At 35.6% G+C, this 20,110-nt stretch overlaps 1 protein-coding gene across 7 annotated transcripts in view; it reads right to left on the reverse strand.

Annotated features, from left to right (window-relative positions):
- LRRFIP2 (LRR binding FLII interacting protein 2) overlaps window positions 1-20,110 on the reverse strand; it is a 61,689-nt gene that overhangs the window by 19,920 nt on the left and 21,659 nt on the right. For 3 of the 7 annotated variants that reach the window (XM_069007829.1, XM_069007831.1, XM_069007835.1), the window contains 9 exons: window positions 16,212-16,265; window positions 15,022-15,087; window positions 10,178-10,252; window positions 9,391-9,438; window positions 7,702-7,755; window positions 5,193-5,300; window positions 2,817-2,861; window positions 2,036-2,149; window positions 1,550-1,621 (listed from right to left, as the gene is read on the reverse strand). In XM_069007829.1, coding sequence (XP_068863930.1) covers window positions 1,550-1,621; window positions 2,036-2,149; window positions 2,817-2,861; window positions 5,193-5,300; window positions 7,702-7,755; window positions 9,391-9,438; window positions 10,178-10,252; window positions 15,022-15,087; window positions 16,212-16,265 — 636 coding nt within the window. The remainder of the gene's footprint in view (window positions 1-1,549; window positions 1,622-2,035; window positions 2,150-2,816; window positions 2,862-5,192; window positions 5,301-7,701; window positions 7,756-9,390; window positions 9,439-10,177; window positions 10,253-15,021; window positions 15,088-16,211; window positions 16,266-20,110) is intronic. The other 4 variants (XM_069007836.1, XM_069007833.1, XM_069007830.1 and 1 more) reach the window with 2 other exon arrangements.

Consider the following 20,110-nt stretch of genomic DNA (forward strand, 5'->3'; position numbering starts at 1 on the left):
CTCATATTACATATTTTCCCCTTACTACATAATCTAATAAATTGTTGAAGAAATTCAAGGAAGCTGATAAATACATCACTGTTACATGCTCTAATACAAGAAGCATTCATTCAATTCAGTCTCTATATTGATATAAAACAAATATGAAAAGTTCTCCTTAGTTTTACATGAAACAATTCACAATTAGACAACAGGAAAGAGAACAGAACAAATATCCTGAACAAGATTTGTAAGCCCCATAACTTGTTGAATTCCATTTCCCTTCAATACAAAACAGCGAAAAAGTATGATTATTTTAAATTTACTATGCTGTTAATTGTGTGGAAATGTATAAAAGAAACACCTACAGACTAGTTTAAACAAGTCAAAATACAGACAAATCTCACGTGGAAGACTACACCTAGTCCATGTAGTTCAGTGTGCTGCTGCAGTGCAAACTGCAGATTGCACCCTGTGTGTGGGGAAATGGCTGGAGTTCCCAGCAAGAGCAGTGATCTGGCACTGACCCTTTGCACAACAAAGGGCATGGGAACCTGTGGCACCAGCCAGGTGACCAGCCACTCAGAGATACAGCAGGAGCCAATGGCTCAGCAGAAGACCCCAGACTACTGTGTGCACGGACTGCGGATACAAAAGTCCAGGGACTGTTTGGTTCAGGGTCCCTCCTTGGCAGCACCCAGCTTGATCTCAAGTTGGTTATGTGTGACTGTGCCATGATTGAAGTACTTAGAGAAATCAGACGTCTGAGGCTCTGTTATGGGAAACCTACGGCTGAGTCAAAGAGACCTTGACTGACAGTGTGAGAATGGTGTGTGTAGCCAGTCTAGCGCAGCACCCATTCACTCACTGGGTGACTCACAGGGGTTTCACTCCCAGCAGTGAAAGTCTGGGGTGGTGGGGATGTGACTACCACAGTGCATGCTAGATTGTCAGACAGGAAAGTTTTCTTAGCACTCATTAATCTAATGCTGAAAAAAACAACCTGTGGTTTAGAGAAAATAATGGGAATATAAACCATAAGCATAAATAGAAGTTCTTTTTTAAGGGTAAAGAATTAAAACAAAATTAATTTTCTCCTGCAAGCAATATGTCTACCCAAATTAATTGCAGTACATCTTTCAAAATTATTATTTTGGTTTTGCTTTATAATATGAAATACTTGCTGAAACTTGGAAGACTAATTCTTAAGTTCTTTGCTGTAATTACCTCCCATTTCTTTGTTCCCCATTTGATACCTAGTAATTATTTTGTATATCTGTTTATTTGCTAACAAACCTCTAAAAATATAAACTGAATATCTCATTATCAGATAACACCTATATACATAAAAATACCAAAGTTTAATACTTCTAACATTAATGAAACAGTGAACATATGCAATCTCATGTACATTTTAAGCTGATGCTCTTCATGCATTAAAAATTAGAGACATGCTTTAAAGAAATTCTAAAATTTGTTAGTGAAGCCACTGTATGTTAGTGAAACCAGTGATAACTCCATTACCCAGAAACACCCATTCAGAATGCATGCTTGGGAGGAGCCCTGATACCTTTAATTCTTTAAGTCCCTGTATGTATCTCCCTTCTACATCATGTATCTGGTCCTTAAGATCATAGATATCCTGCAGGACATAGGAATGAACCATTGCATAAGAAGTATGGGGAAATAATTTAAAGTCAAAAAAGCATTAAAAGGTTTACATGCACTTCTGTCAAAACAAAGCCTGCAACAATTCCCAGAAATTATAATTAATTCACAGCAACTTGATGGAAATTAAGGGTTTTTTTATAACCCTGACTCCAAGCCATCTCAGATAGGTCATTTGACATTAAAAAGTCTTATCTTAATAACCTGAACTCTTAAACAATAATTTTGAGCACAAAAAATACCAAGATAAATTACCAAGAAAGTAAAGAAATCCTTCATGATTGCAAATTACATCCTCATAACATTTTCTTATTATTAGACATGTTCTGTATTTAAAAACAATCTTCCTACTTCAACTAGCTCCAAATTCTCTGAAAATGCAATTTACCCGTAATTCACTGAGGGAGGCATCAGGATCCACCAGACTACTTGCATCTCCACTTCCTCTCCTAGATGAGTTGCCACTCAAAGGAGTTGCACTTACTGAGTTGCGAGATGAAGGCTTAAAAAAAGGGAAAAACATTGTATCAGGAATCATATGGCTATTTCTGGTATACTTGATAATACTCTGTAAATTTCTTCACAGTCACAGAAGAGTTTTCTCTCTTGGTTTTCTTAATATTAGCTTACAGACAGTGTTTTCCATTGCTTAATTTCCAGCACTTGTGTTTTTCTTGGTAAAATATTGGTCTCTTGATGACTTAGTGTATCAGAACATTACAATTTTGAGTCATCTGTCCAGAAGACATTCATAAGATAGCTATTAGTTCTGAAATATTATAGACATTTACAATATTACTAAAAATTATGATTTCTGCCATCCAGGATTCAGAAGAAAGCCTACAATGAACATATACCATACCATATGGATTTTTATAGCCTTAGCCTCTTAAATTTTAGCCTTTCCTGTTAAGTATTTCTCACATGAAAAATAAATTGTATAGAAAATTATTACTGGCCAAAAGTAAACTAAAGATTAATTTTTTTTCCTCAAAAAATAAAACGCACAAAGCATTAATTTTGGGCAATAAAAAGTGTATCTAAAAATATCTTTGCAAGCTAACCTTGACGGAAAATACACAGCATTTATACTTTTTGAACTATTTCAACACTTGCGAATTTGTGGATGAACACTGACTTTAAGTACTTCTTGAATTAAAAACTCTTACCCTTGAAAATATTTCTGAATGTGATTTTTCACTCTTTTCTTCCAGCTGAAAGAGAATAGGGAACATGATTACCTTTTGTAATAAGAGACTACTGAATCAGCATCTTTCGTTCAAAAATATTTAAAAATGAAACAATTAAAAAAATTCCAGATGTTAGCAAAGGAAAAACAGGAAAAACAATATTCAGCCTAAAAAAGTAGTTTTTACCTCAATTGCAAAATAAATGACTGCTTGTAAAGAAAAAGCCAGAAACTTTCTTTAAAGTTTTTAAAAAGTCATTACCAATACAGAACAACAAAACATGTTTTACTATTTTGAATTTCAACAGAGTAATCACTACAACACTTGGTGGCATAACAGATGCAAAGCTTCATGCAAGTACACTTAAGGCAGTCAGTGACAGCAGTGTGACATGCACTTCTGTCTATTCTAATCAATAGAAAACACATTTGTACTTTCAATCTCTTTAGTGAAACCTGCAATTACATCACAATAAAATCGGTTCAGGTAAGAGCCTATAACTAAAGCATACTAAGTAAAAGCAACCTATAAAATAATTTCAATTAATATTTTATGTACTGAAGACTAAGTAAAAGAACTACCACACTTCCTTCCTACTTAGGAAATTCTGCTACTGCAAAATTATATTGTAGATGTCCACTTTTTCTACATTTCTATGAATCAAAATATGTGGTATTAGACATGCATTTAGTATGGTATCTCATGTTATCCTGCTTCTCAAAGAACACCTGTTTTTCTCCATGCCAGAGAAAAGAGTTTTGGCAGCCTACTGCAATCACAGAAGAAACAAACACTACTTTATAAGATCTTTCTTTTTCCCTCCTACTGTGGTCTCTATAAAAGCAACATTGCTTCTTCCTGAGAAATTCACCACCTCCAATGATGTACTGAAATTACATATTGTAAATATTTGTCACCAGTATGACTATAAAACGATGTGAAGAATCCAACTGATCTGACACATTTAGACTAACCTAAATAAAAATATAAATTTGGAATCTATTAACACATAATGATGATGATAACACAAGCAACTGAGAAGGTAGCATAACTGCCAGTCTCAGCCTCCATATTTCTTTTAGCAGAGCTTTAATTTCAGAAAGTCAGTTTTATTATGGGGAAAAAAAGGTTAAGTTTAAGCTGGATAAATGATTAGTCTCTCCTGATTTGAGAATGTACAGGTCATAAATAACACGAATTATTACAATTTATATAGCACTATAACTGTATTAAAGTATCATCTAAATGCAAAGTCACAGAAAGTGGTTGCAGGAGTACTCTACCTCTCAGTCTCCCATTTAAAGCAGAACCACAGCCAACAGTCCAGGACAGCTGTGTCTTGATCTAGCTAAGTCTCACCAGCTCCTGAACACAGAGGCTCTCCAGCCTTGCAGTAACCTGACAGACTGCAACAATAACCTCCTTGTGGAGCTTCTTGGAATGTCTCATCTGAACTCCTAAACTGCAGCGTGAAGTTGCTGGCCCTTGTTGCACTGCTTGGCAAGGGTACGAAGACTTTAGCTCTCACTTAAGCAAGCACTTACACACTGCTGATCAACACACAGCATTCCTTTTGCTCAACAAACACAGGTGCTCTCAGCCTCTCTGCCTACCTACTGCATGTGCTAACCCTGACTGCTATTTCAAAAGATATACCTAAGAACAGAAATTTCCCTTTCTTCTCCATGCTATTAAACACAAATTTTTGACTGCAAGTAAAAAGAATTTTTAGAACTTACAGCAGCAAAAGAAGGTGGCTAGGTTTGGTATAAACAATGTTCAGCCTAAAGGGAGATGCACAGGAAAACCACCATGGTAATTTTCCTGTAACATGATCTGTTGATTGACATGGGATTCAGTACAAGTGCATAGCAAACAAGGAGTGCTTCAGTAATGGATCCTGACAAAATCTCATACGGGATGAATGAACACTAAAATGCATTAATGTGGGCACAGTTTTAAGTATTTTTGTCACTTAAAGAAGTAATAGTATTCCAAAAGTACCCAAAACCCCTTAGCATTGTTAATTTCCATAAGAAAAAAATATAAAATGTTTGGGTCTTTAAGAGATTGCTAAGCTTATCGCACACACACAAAAATGTGAAGTGTTACACTTGTCACATGCTTCTAGCAACAGGCAAAATCTCCCTTAAAATAAAGCAGCATGCTTTTTAAAAATTCACTCAGTACACTTTTATACAAAAACCAGCCCCAACCCCACAATAAACCTATTTGCAATTAAGTAATTTAAAATGCTTTCATGTAAGTATTTACTGTTTCAGAGTATGAGAAGAAAATCCATAGTTAGTAAATTTGCTATATTCACCACAGTGTAAATAAAAGCATTACACTCACACTAGTCAAAACTTGGCTGTCATCTGCATCGAAAACAATGCTTCCCCTGGGGCTGGAACGACTGAAATAGTCAGCAGCAGTTTCACTTTGATCAGAAAAATCAGAGGACTTCAAAAGATAAGGAGTAGGTAAAAGAGAACTGAAGATGACACCAGTGAATGAACAAAAGTTTATTAAAGAACAAAAAATCCTACCTTAAATCTCCATTATTGCACTAAAAACAATGAACATTTATTATTGATTCAATTTCCTCAATCAGAGTAATATAAAAAACATGCAACCAGATACCAAAGGGTTTAGTACTAATTTAGGATCAAACACAAACTATAAAAATTACCTTAAAAAAAAGTTTGCAGATCATAAAAGACAGATTATATAAGTTGATAAATAAAAATTTTTATTTTTCTCTACAAATGTTGTCTTTTTTCAAATCAACACAAAACCAACAGTGCTAGTTATAATCTGGGCTTCTCAGTCATAAGTTTAAGATGTCTTACACTAGAAGGTAAAATTACTCCCCAAAGATGTATGTCAGACAGGCACCTAAAAAGGTGGGGAAAAAAATGCTAGTGCTACACATTGCTTGTAAAAAAAGGCAAACTACATCTAAGTTCATTACAGCAATTACATCTGCCATGGGAATTCAAGTGAAATATTCAACTGAGAAACATTATGCATGTAAAACACAGTATTTAATAAGAGTGGGTTTATCATAAGCTTGCTGACAATATTCTACTTCAAAAGGCAGAAAGTTATCGTGAACATTGTATTTAGTTTTGAAAGTGATTATAGGAGAAGAAATCCTTATATGAACAGTTTGAAAATATATTGTCCTTATCCAATTCCCACCATTTAAAAAAAAATTTCTTTATACTTGATGCATGTGTAGCCTCATTCTGATTAAAAGACAGTGAGATGTCCAGAAGTTACATATACAACAGTTATATAAAAAACAGTTTACTGATGAAAACCTGGCTCAGATTATGCTATTTTAGGACTACAGAATTTGTATATGCTGTCTATGCTATGTTCTATTTCTCTGACAACAGATTTTCCAGCTATAAAGCTGCATCTATATTTAAAATAGTATCCAAATTTTCTTTAAATGTAACTAGGCAGATAAATTTTGATAGTTGGAAATTTGGCTAAACTTTCCTATTTCGCTAGCCTTTCGCAAAGTATAAAGATACTGAAGAGAATTCTTATTTATTATGATTACAGCAAAAGAACAAACAACTTGGGCTACAATCTACAACAACACTGGTCTCTCATTCAAAATCCACTTCTCTGTGCTGTTGAAAAGTCCATATATCTGATAAACCTTGCTGTTCCTCCTTCTATACTTTCTGTACTCCTAGTATCTTTCCCAATGGGTTCATCAAAACCAATACATTTTAAGATGGAGAAGCATCATACAGTATCTCACAAGTATCTCACAGTATCTCAAATTTTCCATCTCTCCTACTTTCTCTTCTGATTTCCAGACTGTACTAAGCTGACTTCAAATGCATTACTCAGAGTAAAACCAAAATACAAGCCACAGAAACAGTATGAAATGAATGTTAAATTATTCGTAAGACTTTTACCTCATCTGCTTTTCAGAATTATTTCATTAAACAAACACTTTGAACTCCCTTAAGCATTCACTAGTGTGAGCGGATGTTACCTTGGCATTATTGGTATAACATATACATAGTGAGATCTGATATATATATATTCCTATATATCTAAAAGTATATACTTTTAAGAAATGAATCTCTAAGGAGACAAGTAGTGTTTTCATAGTGCAGGAGATTACAAATGTAGGTCAATACCTGTTAGGTTTTAGAACTTCATAAAGCATAGTAAAATTACCTTTTTCCTACACCCTCAAAAATTCACTCTGATATCTCTTGTAGCTAAAATCATTAGTTTCTGACAAATGTGGTTTTATTTGTTTAGTACCTATGACACTGTTAATATGTATGAAATTTAAAAGAGGACTGAACATTTCAATTTAGCCCATACTAGAACACTGATCACTTTTTTGTTTTGTGTAGCATGCCAAATGAGCAGATGTATCAATGAAACTTAGACAATTGTTCTGAGGGAGAAGTAATATAAAACCATTTAAAATCACTTTGCAGCACAAAAAGCCAACTTTGGAATGACACTTAATACAATACAGGTACAGAAATTCATTTCTCTCATTTTGGATACTGGGTGGTAACTCCAACCATGACATAGGGTGGTAACCCCAACAATGTACTACAGTTACTAGTTGTTTATTACAAACATTAAAAAGATAGTTAGAAAAACAAATTCCTTATTTTGTCTACAGCTTACTGTCTTACTGCTGAAAATTTACATCTTGCTAAAAATCACATTTCTGACAAATTAAAACTTCTTATGTGGAACAGAAAAATCAAGTCTGTGTGTTGGTCAGTGAAAACATCCCAAGTGGATGTACTCATAATTGCTAATGTGTTCATATCAAAGCATTCAGCAAATCATGCATAGGAATGCTCACCACAGGTCTACTTCGGACTGAGCTTGCTCTTGAAGAATAACTGTATTCAGATGGCTAAAGAAAAGTTATGAAGGATACTTTCACAACTTTCATAGATTTTTGTCTGCAGAAAAGACAATAAACAACCAAAGGCCTATTACACTAAGAGTGCGAGAACTATTTGAGTTATGTCATCCATCACCACACAACGAGGGCTGAGAAAGAAGGAATGAAGTACCATTTATATCCAGTCTGAGCAATTATCATGCCACACTCATACACTAATTCCTATGCACAGTCACGTACTCTTTTACCCTATCTATGCATTCGCAGTTAGTAGCATACTTTTTAATAAAACAAACAATTTTTAAAGATTCTCAGCAGCATTTACTATTACTACTAAGCATGTCTATTTCCATGTGTCACTCAAAGAATTCCCTTGAAATACAGCCAAATAGTTAAAAAAAAAAAATCAAATCTTAACTATTTGCATACTTAAATTAAATATTTAAATTGCAGTTTGGTTTTAACTGCTCTGAAGCCTGCAGAAGTTTTAACACACCCTGGGAACTGAAGCTATGCTGTACACTTAACGGTTTTATTCTGTGTTCACCCACGCACATTTTCCTGAAAGAGGATGTTTAAAGGTGCAAGGCTGAATCTATTTATGCACTGGATAATAAAAGCAGCTCTGAGCAATGCAACTTAAAAAGAAAAAAAATTACAGTTTCATGCTGCTTCACCCCTATCTATGAAGAAACCTCTAGCAGAAACTAGAATTATATGTATATCAGAGTTATATGTAATAGGAGTCTTTATGGTCTTGTTCTCTCATTGAGTCTTCTAACGTTTTCTTGAGAACATACACAAAGCCAAAAAAGGTAAATCATCTGTTTGCAATCCAAGTGCAAAAAAAGATCTAACTACTTAAAAATACTACATAATATTTGATGATTTTTTACATAGGTTTAGCATGTCTCTAAATGGCAGTGTAAGATGGATTTGAACTACTATAGCAGCAAAAGGCATAAAGTTTCAGACATGCATGTCACTTTTTAAAGATAATTTTTTGTAGACCTATCTTAGCCATTCTTAGGCACTACCAGCTTTTTATTTTGTTAAGATGCAGATTAGGTTTTCATGCTATTGCATTTTTGTATGTTTATTAAATTTAAATATGGCATCCTATTTAAAAGTATTCAAGGTGTGTTTACCACAAATTTCAGTAATCTCCTGATGACTTTTCTATCCAAATGCTTAACTGCTTTAAATACTTTTTCTAGTATTATATATGCAGCTGTTACTTAGTATGCTTGAATTAACTTGTTCTACTCCCAGTGTTCTTCAACATCATTGCTGCATTCACCAGCTCTATGCTTGTCTGTAAAAAGAGCAGTAAAACGGTAACTACTAAAATACTTTAAGGAGGCAATTTAACAATGTTAAGAAAATTAATGCCTCCAGAAAATGAGACACAGCAAATTCAACTCTAAAAATATCCAAAAAATGCACATGTAATACTGTCAAGCCTCATGGCCATACAATACAAGTTTAAGGCAACCATGCAAATGGTGCTTACAAACCAAACCGATACTTCTCATCAAACCAGTGTTTAAAGGAGACACCTATGAAGAAAAGTGTAATTTTACATTTCTGTGAGCCATTCAAACATGTAAAGATAAGAGAGATATTATTTTACATTGTACTAACCCTGTAACTCCTAGCTGGTGCTGCTGGATCACTGTGTAGAGAAGATGACTATAATGTGAAGAACAGAACAAATCAGAAATATTTTTTCTGCATATGTAATTTTTTTTTATTTATTGCTCTATATTTTGCAAAAGTTCTAAAGATTTAAATACTGAATTTTAACTTATCTGTAGTAGACAGAAACTTTCAGAAAAGAGTGGAAGAGCCTCCACAAAAACCTGTTACCTTTGAAATCAATTTAAAGATTATTAAAGCTATCTAGTATTCTTGCAAGTAGATTTGTGGAAAAGAGTGCAAAAAATTAAGTAGTTTTCAAATAACGTATCAGTTTCCTCTAGCTAGTTATTTAAACCTGCCCATGACCGTAGCTGCAGGTACCAGAAGATATTACTCATCTCATGACATATCAGTGTTTAGTTGTTTAGATGGAAAAAAAGTAGTGCAATGGTGCTAAACATTTAAGACTTTTTTTGTTGTTTTTAGAAGATGGGAATTTGGAAGAGCAACTGTCACAGCTCTTGGTTGTTTTCTGCATATCATACAGAATCATGAAACAAGTTATTTTAAATTCAAAACCTCACATGCAGAGCAGAGTAACCTGCATGTTATACATTAATTTTATAAAACACAACCCTTACGAGCAAAAAATACAACTGTAACTACTTTTAACTGCAATAATTTGAAGTGTCATAGAGAAATAAGTTAGCATCATACGGCATAAGTAAGGAAACCCACATATACATATTTTATATAAATAAGGAAATTAATATAGAAAGAGGAGACAGACCCGAATATGGTAGGAAGGAACTGGTTTACTATATCCAAGGCTGCTATAATTTCTTTGATCATAGTAAATTTCACTCTGAGGGGTGAGGAAGAAAAGAAGAGAGAAAACAAAGGCTGCATTTGTAGATCTTGCAAACAGAAGTTTTATCTTAACATTGCCCAAGTGCTCCCAAGCTCCCAAGCTTGTGCAGAATGCTGTGAAGTTTTCCCTACTGTTGACCCAAAATCCATATAACTTTCTTAAGCAAGTAAAGAATAAAACCCCCCAAACTACTATGTACTCTGTATATCAGCATTATCTGTATTTCTAATGCCATGCTCAAACAAAATAAATTTTGGTATTTTTTCTCCAGAATAAATAAGAAAACCCCAAAAGCCTGACAAGTGTAGTAAGAAATAAATGAAAAACATAACTGATAAGACTTGCTAATAATTAGTACAGTTATTTACATTATCTTTTTTCCATTAGATAGCATCATAAATCAAAACGTTTTGGGGAGACAGGATGACAGAAATTCCTGATAATTGAATAGGGGCTGGATGTTTATGTGACACCAGCATTAGCCTGTGCCCTACCACTATTCCTTACACCAAGTGCACATAGTGAAAGTCTAGCAATTATAATTTGGCTTATTTCTGTTGATTTTTGACACTCTCTACACAAATTGAATATACATTCACATGTGAGGCAAAAAATTCATACACACATGCAAAAAAGAAAAACCAGACAGACGAAAACATGGCAAAAAGTAGTGCCTGCAGAATACAGCACTTCATATCTCAATAGGCAATAAAAAGCAGAAATATTCACACTACTCCTTTGTTTAGGAACTAAGAGAACAAGAAAATAGCACCTCAAAAGTACATGGAGAAATGCTGTAATACAATAATAAGTAAATACAAAATTACTTCAGTCTAGTCTCAACACAAATGTCCACTGCTGTTCTGACCTCCCCAATGTAGAGGGATTCCTTGTGGAACAGGGGCATATGATATCCCTGGAAAGACTGGACAACCCAGGGTTGCTGAGGAAAAGCCCCTGAACAGGCCCTTGGCTGTAGGCAAGCCTTGAAAGCACCTGGCTGCAGGCAGCCCTGAGAGTCCTTGGCAAAGTTATACACTGGTCGGCTCCCCCGCGGATTAGGGGCCGTCTAGAGGGACTGGGCGTGAATCTTTGCAAAAGTAGATATAAGCTTGCATAGTTGAACAATAAAGGCAGAACGATGCTCAAATCGTATCAATGTACGTGTCATTACTCTGGCCAGCTCTCCAGACTTGGTCCCTAACACCCCAACCCCTAATGCAATTGCTAATTCATCAGCACCAAAAACTGTCTGAAAAATTATATCCAAAATATTTCATTTATTGGCACTATATTCACATGTTGTACACCAAAACTTTCTAGAATAGTTTCTGCAAGATCGCAATAATCCACATGCCTTTCTCAGTAAATCACTGGGTTAACATCAAGGTCTATGGCAAATTCAATCTGCTGTACATCTACATATAAAATGTTCCTAACTCTCTGATGTGGGACAAAGTGGGAATAGTAGAACACATATCTCCATCCCTACTGAATAAACTTTAATCCACAGAAGTGCCACTTTTAAATAATTCCAAGAGCCTTTTCCAGGCCTCCAACAGAACAAGATTTCTATTCAGCTGATTCCATTGATGGTATTGCACTGATATGAAGACAGTTTCAAACATAAATTGAGGTCAGAATCTGATCAAAATGAGGTTTCTTTTTTCCTAAAAACATTTATGCAAATGTCAGGAAGCTAACAAATTTATCCGTAACGATACACACTTAGTATATTTATAATGAATATTACACTAGAAAACTAACCAATAAACCTTTATGGAAATAAACAACTTTCTTCTTTGAACTATGAGATTCATTGTAAGCATGACTCTAAGAATAAAATTTTGAGAATTAATACCACTATATAACAGCATCTTCAATCTTAAAATATAAAGAAGTCAAACATAAGGATTTAAGGTTTTTATCACCTAAAACAGAAACAACACAGGAAATTCTAACTACAAAATTAGAAAAAAATAGGCCAGGCTTCTGTCGCTGTGTTAAAAGGAACCGGCAAGTGAAACTATAATCAACCCTATTCTCATTAACATAGGCTTGGCTTAAAGACAGTTCTCATATTTCACAAAAAATTTTAAACCAATAAACTAAAAAAGTTTAACAATGCAGACTAATTTAAGCACTATCTTGTGCTTGCCTATCTATAGCTAATTCAGATAACATTGCTGTTTAAACAAATACAGCTTTTTAAGCTGCTTACAGATTCCTTTTAGTGGTATTTGATGCTTTTTTCTTCTTTAGAAGACACACATAGATCTTATGCAGCATAATACCACTGAGAATGTGATGCAACCTACTATCACTTCATAAAAATATGAAACAACTTTTTAAAGTAAAGATATAGCAACCAGCTGCTTTTTCTCTGGACTGAAATAACTTTCCATTAGATTAAGTTAAAGTTTCTATGTGGTAATGGAGAATACAAATAGATGCATACACACTTTTTTCCTCCAAGAATGTCCTCCCAGTCTAATCTGTATGTCACTTCACTACTAAGTTTAGAAGTAACAACTACATACCAGAAAGTGCTTACTGCAAGACAGTTGTCTTTTCTCCCTTAAAAAGTTTATACATGTAGTTTACAGGAAGTGTTAGAATTACAAAACTATTCTAGGTCTGAAAATGTGGTAGTACAAATTTACATACTTTTTAAAATCAATAATTCAAAGTCACTAGTTAATATCATTACACCTTAGAAACAAAGCACATAACCAGTCTTCACTCAAAGACATGCAAAGTATTAACATACAGGGACCAAATATCTTGCAGATCTATCCTTAGCACTGTCACACTTAAGTAAAAGAAAATTAAATTAAAATGAAAATCACAGTGTTAAAAAAAATTGCCATTTTTCCAAAGAAGGACTAAAAAGACATACAGGAAAATTACAAGAAAACATACTCCACTAATTATGAACATTTAAACATGAAGGAATGCCATTTATCCTATCTGAAGTGCCTTCTGAGGCTGGAACACATAATAAAAACTAATCTTTTTCCCCAACAGCATCTCAATTTATGAAAAGTGAGATAATTTTGGACAGCACTAGGTTATGTGAAATATTTCATGTGATTTTAGTAACAGAATTTTAAGTGTCTCACATGGTAGATTTCATTAAACTGAGTCAGCATTTACAAGGTTATGTAACAAAAGACTCATCTCCACACATGCAAAGCAGTCTAAAGGATCATCAGCACCCTTGTTGAGCTGTGCACCTCATCATGATGGAATGACTTTCCAGGGCACCTTACAGGCACAGGAACGTCACTGCCTACAGGGTACAGCACATGAAAGACATTACAGGAGGAAGGGGAAATAGTATTTTGTGATCAGGGAGGAAATAAAGGTGGGGAAAAAGGGATAAACATGTTTTCAGAAGGAGCAAGTGTGTGAAAAAGAAGGAACAGTGTAATGAAAGGGCCTGCTGAGTGTAAAGAGAATGGGAGTCTACCAGATTTGGCAACTCTTAAGAATACTAATAAAAACAGCTTTGTAATAATAGTTTAGCCAGTGTCCCATGTTTCTTGTCACTCAGTAACAGCAAAATTTGTGAAGTTTATACTTCTTATTTTCAACTTAGACAAATTACATTTTCACAGCAAGCTTGTTTTTTTCCAGTTCAGGTATTTTGACTTTAGGCAATGCACAATACAAACTATAAGTTAGTATCAACCTAAGCCTACTTGTAACACAATGGAAAAAAGAAAGTAGTTTGAAAATATTACATTATATACCAGTAGCATGCTGGAGCATTGCTCAGTGTAGTTTTCAAAATGGGGAGTAATGAGAGAACTGCAAGAAAAATAATTTATTTTTGTCTATTGGCACATCTGAAAATTTCTTCTAGATATTAAATTAACATCAGAAATTCCCCAGTTTTAGATTTTATATTTGCTTATAAGTTAATATATGCCAGATTTAGTTAATATTATTTCATACTGTATTCATATTATCTCAATAGTTCCAATACATCCAATATTAACAATATCTTAAATTGTATTTTAATATTATGGATGTAATTTAGAGACTATGGTCCCTCTCTGCTTTACTAAAAGTATCACCTACAGGACCCATAGGACACTGTATCAGTTTTAACCAACTTAGCTATTTATTTTTTAAAACTATTTCTGTCTTTATTACCTCCAATAAGCAACCTTGCCTTCAAGAGAATGAAGACAGATCACTCAGGTAATCATTATCATCCCAACACTTAACTTACACCTTTTATAACTAACTATTAACAGCTTAACAGTCTACTTACAAATGTTTAAATCGCCTAAACTAGGAATACCAAAAATGTACAGAAATACCCATTACTGAAAAAGCAAAATTTCTGTATTTCAGCCTTGTCTGTTCTAAAATCACAACATAAAAGAGAAAAATGTTTTCTGTCATAACTTTCAACAAAATATCTGTACCTATCAGGACTGATGGACAACTTTTTTCCACTTTATTTTCCTTCTCTTTTGGGGACCTTGGGAGAGAGCAGTGAAGAGATGAATTCCCTTCACATCTGTAAGTGCTCCGTCTTGAAGATAACTTCACTTAGCACTTTCTTTGAGCTCTCAGATTTGTTATCACAAAGTGCTTGATTACATCAATCATTGCAGGAGTCCCATTAATACCACATTCTATAAGCACGCTTTCACCAAATTACTGCTTTGGTAAGTAGACACAGAAAATGTTACAGTGTGAACACATCACATCCTAAATAAAAAGCATGCTCATTCCAGGTTACACACCACAAGATCTCTCCTTTTGGAGGTACTTGCTCTGCTCCTGTGAGATGCACTGACATCCGAGGAACTCTTGAGAATTAAATTATAAAAATATATCAAGATATGAATTTTTAAATTTAATCCTATTAATCTTCATTGAATGACAGAAAATAACTAAGGCAGTCAAAGAAATTCTAAGTAAGCTTCCCAAAAATGAGCTTAGCTATCTGCCCAATTTAAACCCTCTTGTTTAGACAATGGCCAATTACTTAATCTCCATCTTAGTGTATTTGCTATGTCAACCAAGACAAGAACAGATCTGAGCAAATCTGTAGCAGCTCACAAGTTTCTAACTGTTGCACATAGCATAGTTTACATGTTTTCTTGATAAAGTATTTACTGTTCAAAATTATTTGGTAAAAATACCTGTGTGGCAAATTGCAGAAACACTTAACTCTAGCACTTGCATGACATTACACAAAATTCAGTTAATCAAAGACTACATTTAATTGCCAAGACCTCTTAGCAAGTGACAATCACTTTTTTTAAAAAGTCACACAAAGAAACAGCTCATTCCAACTCCCAAAATAAATAAAACCAACCCTTTTATTTTAGTAATTTGTCCCTTTCCTGGCCTATATACCCAGATCAATGACCAGCTGATTTCTAGGCAGATCCAAGACGAGGAAAATGTTTACATATCCTCAATAAAACCATTCTTTAGCAATGTATATGGCCTAAAGATGATATAAAAGACCCCATACAATAAATATTTCATTAGCAGTCTTTGGGATACCTTACAACCTTCAGCTGAATTTTTTGCCATTAATGAGTAATATATTCCCACCTTCTCAACGAAAGAGAACCTTGCATCATACCAAACTCTTCTTCAAATTGTATCTTAAGGTACTGATACCTTTTCTTTCACAAATACTACAGAAACACAGTAATACTCAAAGTGCAAGAAAAGGCTGGAAGATTGAAACATATAAAAATAAACTACCTTTTTAACATTTATGGAAATAAAATACCAGATGAACTTAAACATTATATGTGACTTAAAATAATGACTAAAACTTCAAATACTTAGGAAACTTGGAAGTTTCATCCTTTCCATTAGAAAATGAAACCAGAACCCAAATGGTTTTTTTTCCTTTGGTTTGGTTTTTAAAAGCCATGATGAAAAAGAAAAAGTATACAGTTTGAACACAAACCAAATGTGAATGTCGACTGGACTGGTGCAAGTATCTGGCCCTCTCTGCATCTTCCTGAGAAAGAAGAAATGCAGAATTATTTCATAAGGAAGGAAAAAAAAGCCTGACATAATACGGGGAAGGCAAAGTGAGCAACATGCTGTTAGCACTTTTAATGCTATGTGTCATTTTGAATAATCCATGCTGGCAAGCAAACTCATTCAAGTCAGAAGAGCTCATTCCAGCTGATTTGGGTGACTATGCCAAGATATTACACTAGGGGATGCAAATAAGGCAGGTTAATATAATTACTAATCTGTGTTCAGTAGTCTTTCTTACAATTAGCATATTAATGTAGAAAAAAGCACAAAATTGTTTAAATTAAGAAATTAAGAATAGAAAGCTTTACAAAATTACAAGTACATTAGGAAGAAATGTACCATATAATTACTACATTCAGATTTTAAGTAATTTACAAAGTTATTTTAGCCCTAATAGAAATTATTATTCTGTTTTCACATACATATTCCACATTTTCTTCTCTATTAGAGGAACAAAGCTTCTTAAGCAAATTGATCAGTTTTAAGTTCTACAGCTAGTTTAATCTACAGTGACAGTAAAAATAATAAACCCAACTTATAAAATCTGAGTGATGACAACTAGCTAAGGCACCTTAATAGCTTTTATTCTGTTGAAAGATGAGAGAATGTTCATTTTGGTTCACACAAAGGAATATGTGAGAAGAAGAAAGAGAAAAAAACCACAACTAATTTAAAATTAAAACATATTTCACATGCCATAAGCATCTCAAATTTTTACAGTATGAAAACATGTTAAGAATAACCTTAATTTTAAAACTATCCCATTTGGAGGCTACAACACAGTTCTAAAAGTAGGAATTCTTCCTTAACTTACTTATTTCCTACAATTTTCAATATGTTGAACTATTCTAAAGATTGTAAGCCAGTTATTTATAGAATTAAAGGCTTTGCCTCCAGATCATAGATGGGTATCTAAAGACTAAAACCAGCTTTCATATTGCTTATGATCACATGGTTATTGTCTACATCTTCACTGGATACATTAATTTGTTTAAAACTATGTTATGACTATTCAATAGGCCTATTTAAAACTCTGCCAGACAATTTCCTGGGCGGGAGGGTAGGTTCATTTCATAACGACATTTTAGTCTTCCTCTCTATGTCTGTTTCGAGGTTTAAAATGAATGTTCATGCTATTTAACTTTTCAACACAATATAATTAGATCATTGCCAGTTTTAAATATTCTTTGTATCTCTGGTCTAAATGGACAAGTACCTCTTAGCAACATCTGCAGCAGGCAAGAAGAGAGTTTACTACTTATATAAGGTTCCTCTTAATTGGTGGGTAATAAGTCTTTTCCTGACATTCCATCAGAAAATAGAAAGCCAGTGTTAAGTGTTCAGCATATTCAGGTAAAAGGATTAAGTACTACAGTACATACTGCAGATAGCTGCTGCTGGTATCTGTCAAGCTTGATTTCTAAAAATTCAAGTTTGAATTATGCATGTTATCCAATACAGAGGTTATGCCTCCCAGTCTAGGAAAGAAGTGCACATCTGTTCAGAAATCTCCTGCAGCAGATATGCCTCTTAGGACTGCAAAAGGAAGGTGCCATTCAGTTGAGTGGCATTAATTTTGAGTGAGATTCCTCAGAAATACAATCTATGTTCCATGTTTTGGAAACCCTTGATATCAAGCAAAAGAACTTTCAAAGGTACATTCCACCAAGAAATACAGAAACCTATGTTGAGAACATGAGAACTAATGCATACACAAATATCAGCTAGGCAAAGAGACAACAAAGAGACAATACAACTTTGCAAATAAAATTCTAATGACATTCCTAGGATTTTTCAACAGAGATTAACTGTCATTGTAGTTTTAACTATTTCAAATGATGGCTAGTCTCAGCATGTATTACCTAAATCTTAATGATTCAAAACATTTCCACAGTGAATAGTTTTCTAAAAGCTAGAAAAACCCCTCACATCTCCCATATACCCTTTTAAGAGGCACACGAAATTTGTGAAACGAATCCTCCAAAGAAACATTGTAATCAACTCAGTCTCACTCCAGTGTCTGGTAGTATCACGGAAAATCCTATTCTGGGAGATACTGAAAAATACCTGGGGGACAACTCAGTCATTGGTATGGCTTCATGAGGGGAAACTCCTGTTTGTCGAACCTGATTTTGTTATACAACAGGGTAACCTACCTAGGTGACCTAGGAAAGTCAGTAGATTGTATCCTTTTTGACTTCAGCAAAGCTTTCGATACTGTCTCTCACAGGATCCTTCTGGACAAAGTGGCTTGCACACAGCTGGATAACTGTGTTATATGATTAATGAGCAACTGGCTCACAGGTCGGGCACAAAGGGTTGTAGTGAATGGGATGACATCAGACCAGCATCAGGTCACTGGTGGGGTTCCACAGGCTCATCTTAGGCCCAGGTCTCTTCATAAATTACTTGGATGCAGAACTCTAAGCAATAGTAAGTTTGCCGATGACACCAAAAGGGAGGAGCTTGAGGGCAGGAAGGCCCCACAGCGAGACCTTGGCAAATGAGAGAGATGGGCAAGCACCAACCATATTGTCTTGGTTTGAAAGACAGGTGTCCGCCAAGGAAGGCAGGAACTTCCCTTAGAATGGAAAATATGACCTCCTTCTCTCCAAATTATTGTAACTTTGAAATTACAGGGCTTTCAGGCAAAGATTTGGGAAAAGGAATAACTGTTCTTTACTAGTATGTATATATGTATAACAAGGCAAACAAACAACGATGGCAGCAACAACAAACCAAACCAGAAACCCAGTACCAGCCTTCTCTCGGCTGTCAGGCCCTTTCCCCTTTGCTGTAGGCACGGCCACAGCCGGCGGGGCGCTGGTGGCTCCCGGCCGGGCAGGGCAGGTGCGACGATTCCCCCACGGCTGCAGGGGGCGCTGTGGCGCGAGCTCAGCCAGCTCTCCACATGGGTAATGGCGGCGCAGCCGGCGCAAGAGATTGAAAATGGGCTTCCTTTGCAAACTCATGGGGGGCAGCCGGTCCAGTGCCCCTCCGGATGGTGAAATAGGCTGGAGCAGGAACCTCGGAGCAGCAGGCTGGAATGGCAGAGGTGAGCACACCCCCCAGGGTGGCAAACAAAATGTAGCAGAAACTCCACAGCCATAGCAGGAGCCACGGGGGGTTGGGCAGGCACAGGGTGTCAAGTTAAAGTCTACTGAAAACCCCGAAGCAGCGGCAGAAAACAGCGGGGCTGGACAGCAGCAGCCAGGCTTCTGCAAACAGCTGCTGCAAGCACGCAGGAGATGCTCCCTCCAGAGGGGGTCAGGGTCCTGGGTTTTCCGCTGGAGTACCCAAGTAGATGGTGAAGGTGTTTTCCAGTGAGATCGGGTGTTGAAAGGGTCCCAGTTCAATAGCCGCTCTTACCAGCAAAGGCTTACCCATGGTAAAGAGAAGCAGTGCACTATAGAACTCCACAGTGGCAGCAAATTCTCCCTGCAGCAGCACCCTGACTGTCTCCTCTCCAATCCCGAGAGCGAGAGAGCGAGGGATAAGCCCAGCCCCTCACCCCCAGGCAAAATTTCACAGTGTCTCTGCACTTCCAAAGAGAAAGTCCCCCAGCTAAGAGACTGCAGCCAGCTGCACCCCTTCCCCCCATCTTGGCCACATCCTTTGTCTCTCTCAAGTATCCATGTACCGGTCTCTTAGGCAACAAATGGGAGAAAAATTCCCTAAGAGAAAGAAAAAATCTGAACAAATCCTAACCTCCAACACATATGAAGTTTAACAAGGGCGAGTGCTGGATTCTGCACCTGGGATGGGACAACCCTGGATGTACAGACAGACTGGGGAACAAGATGCTGGAGAACAGCACCA

Source organism: Aphelocoma coerulescens, chromosome 2 (assembly GCF_041296385.1).
Source record: "Aphelocoma coerulescens isolate FSJ_1873_10779 chromosome 2, UR_Acoe_1.0, whole genome shotgun sequence".
In the NCBI taxonomy this organism is placed as follows: domain Eukaryota; kingdom Metazoa; phylum Chordata; class Aves; order Passeriformes; family Corvidae; genus Aphelocoma; species Aphelocoma coerulescens.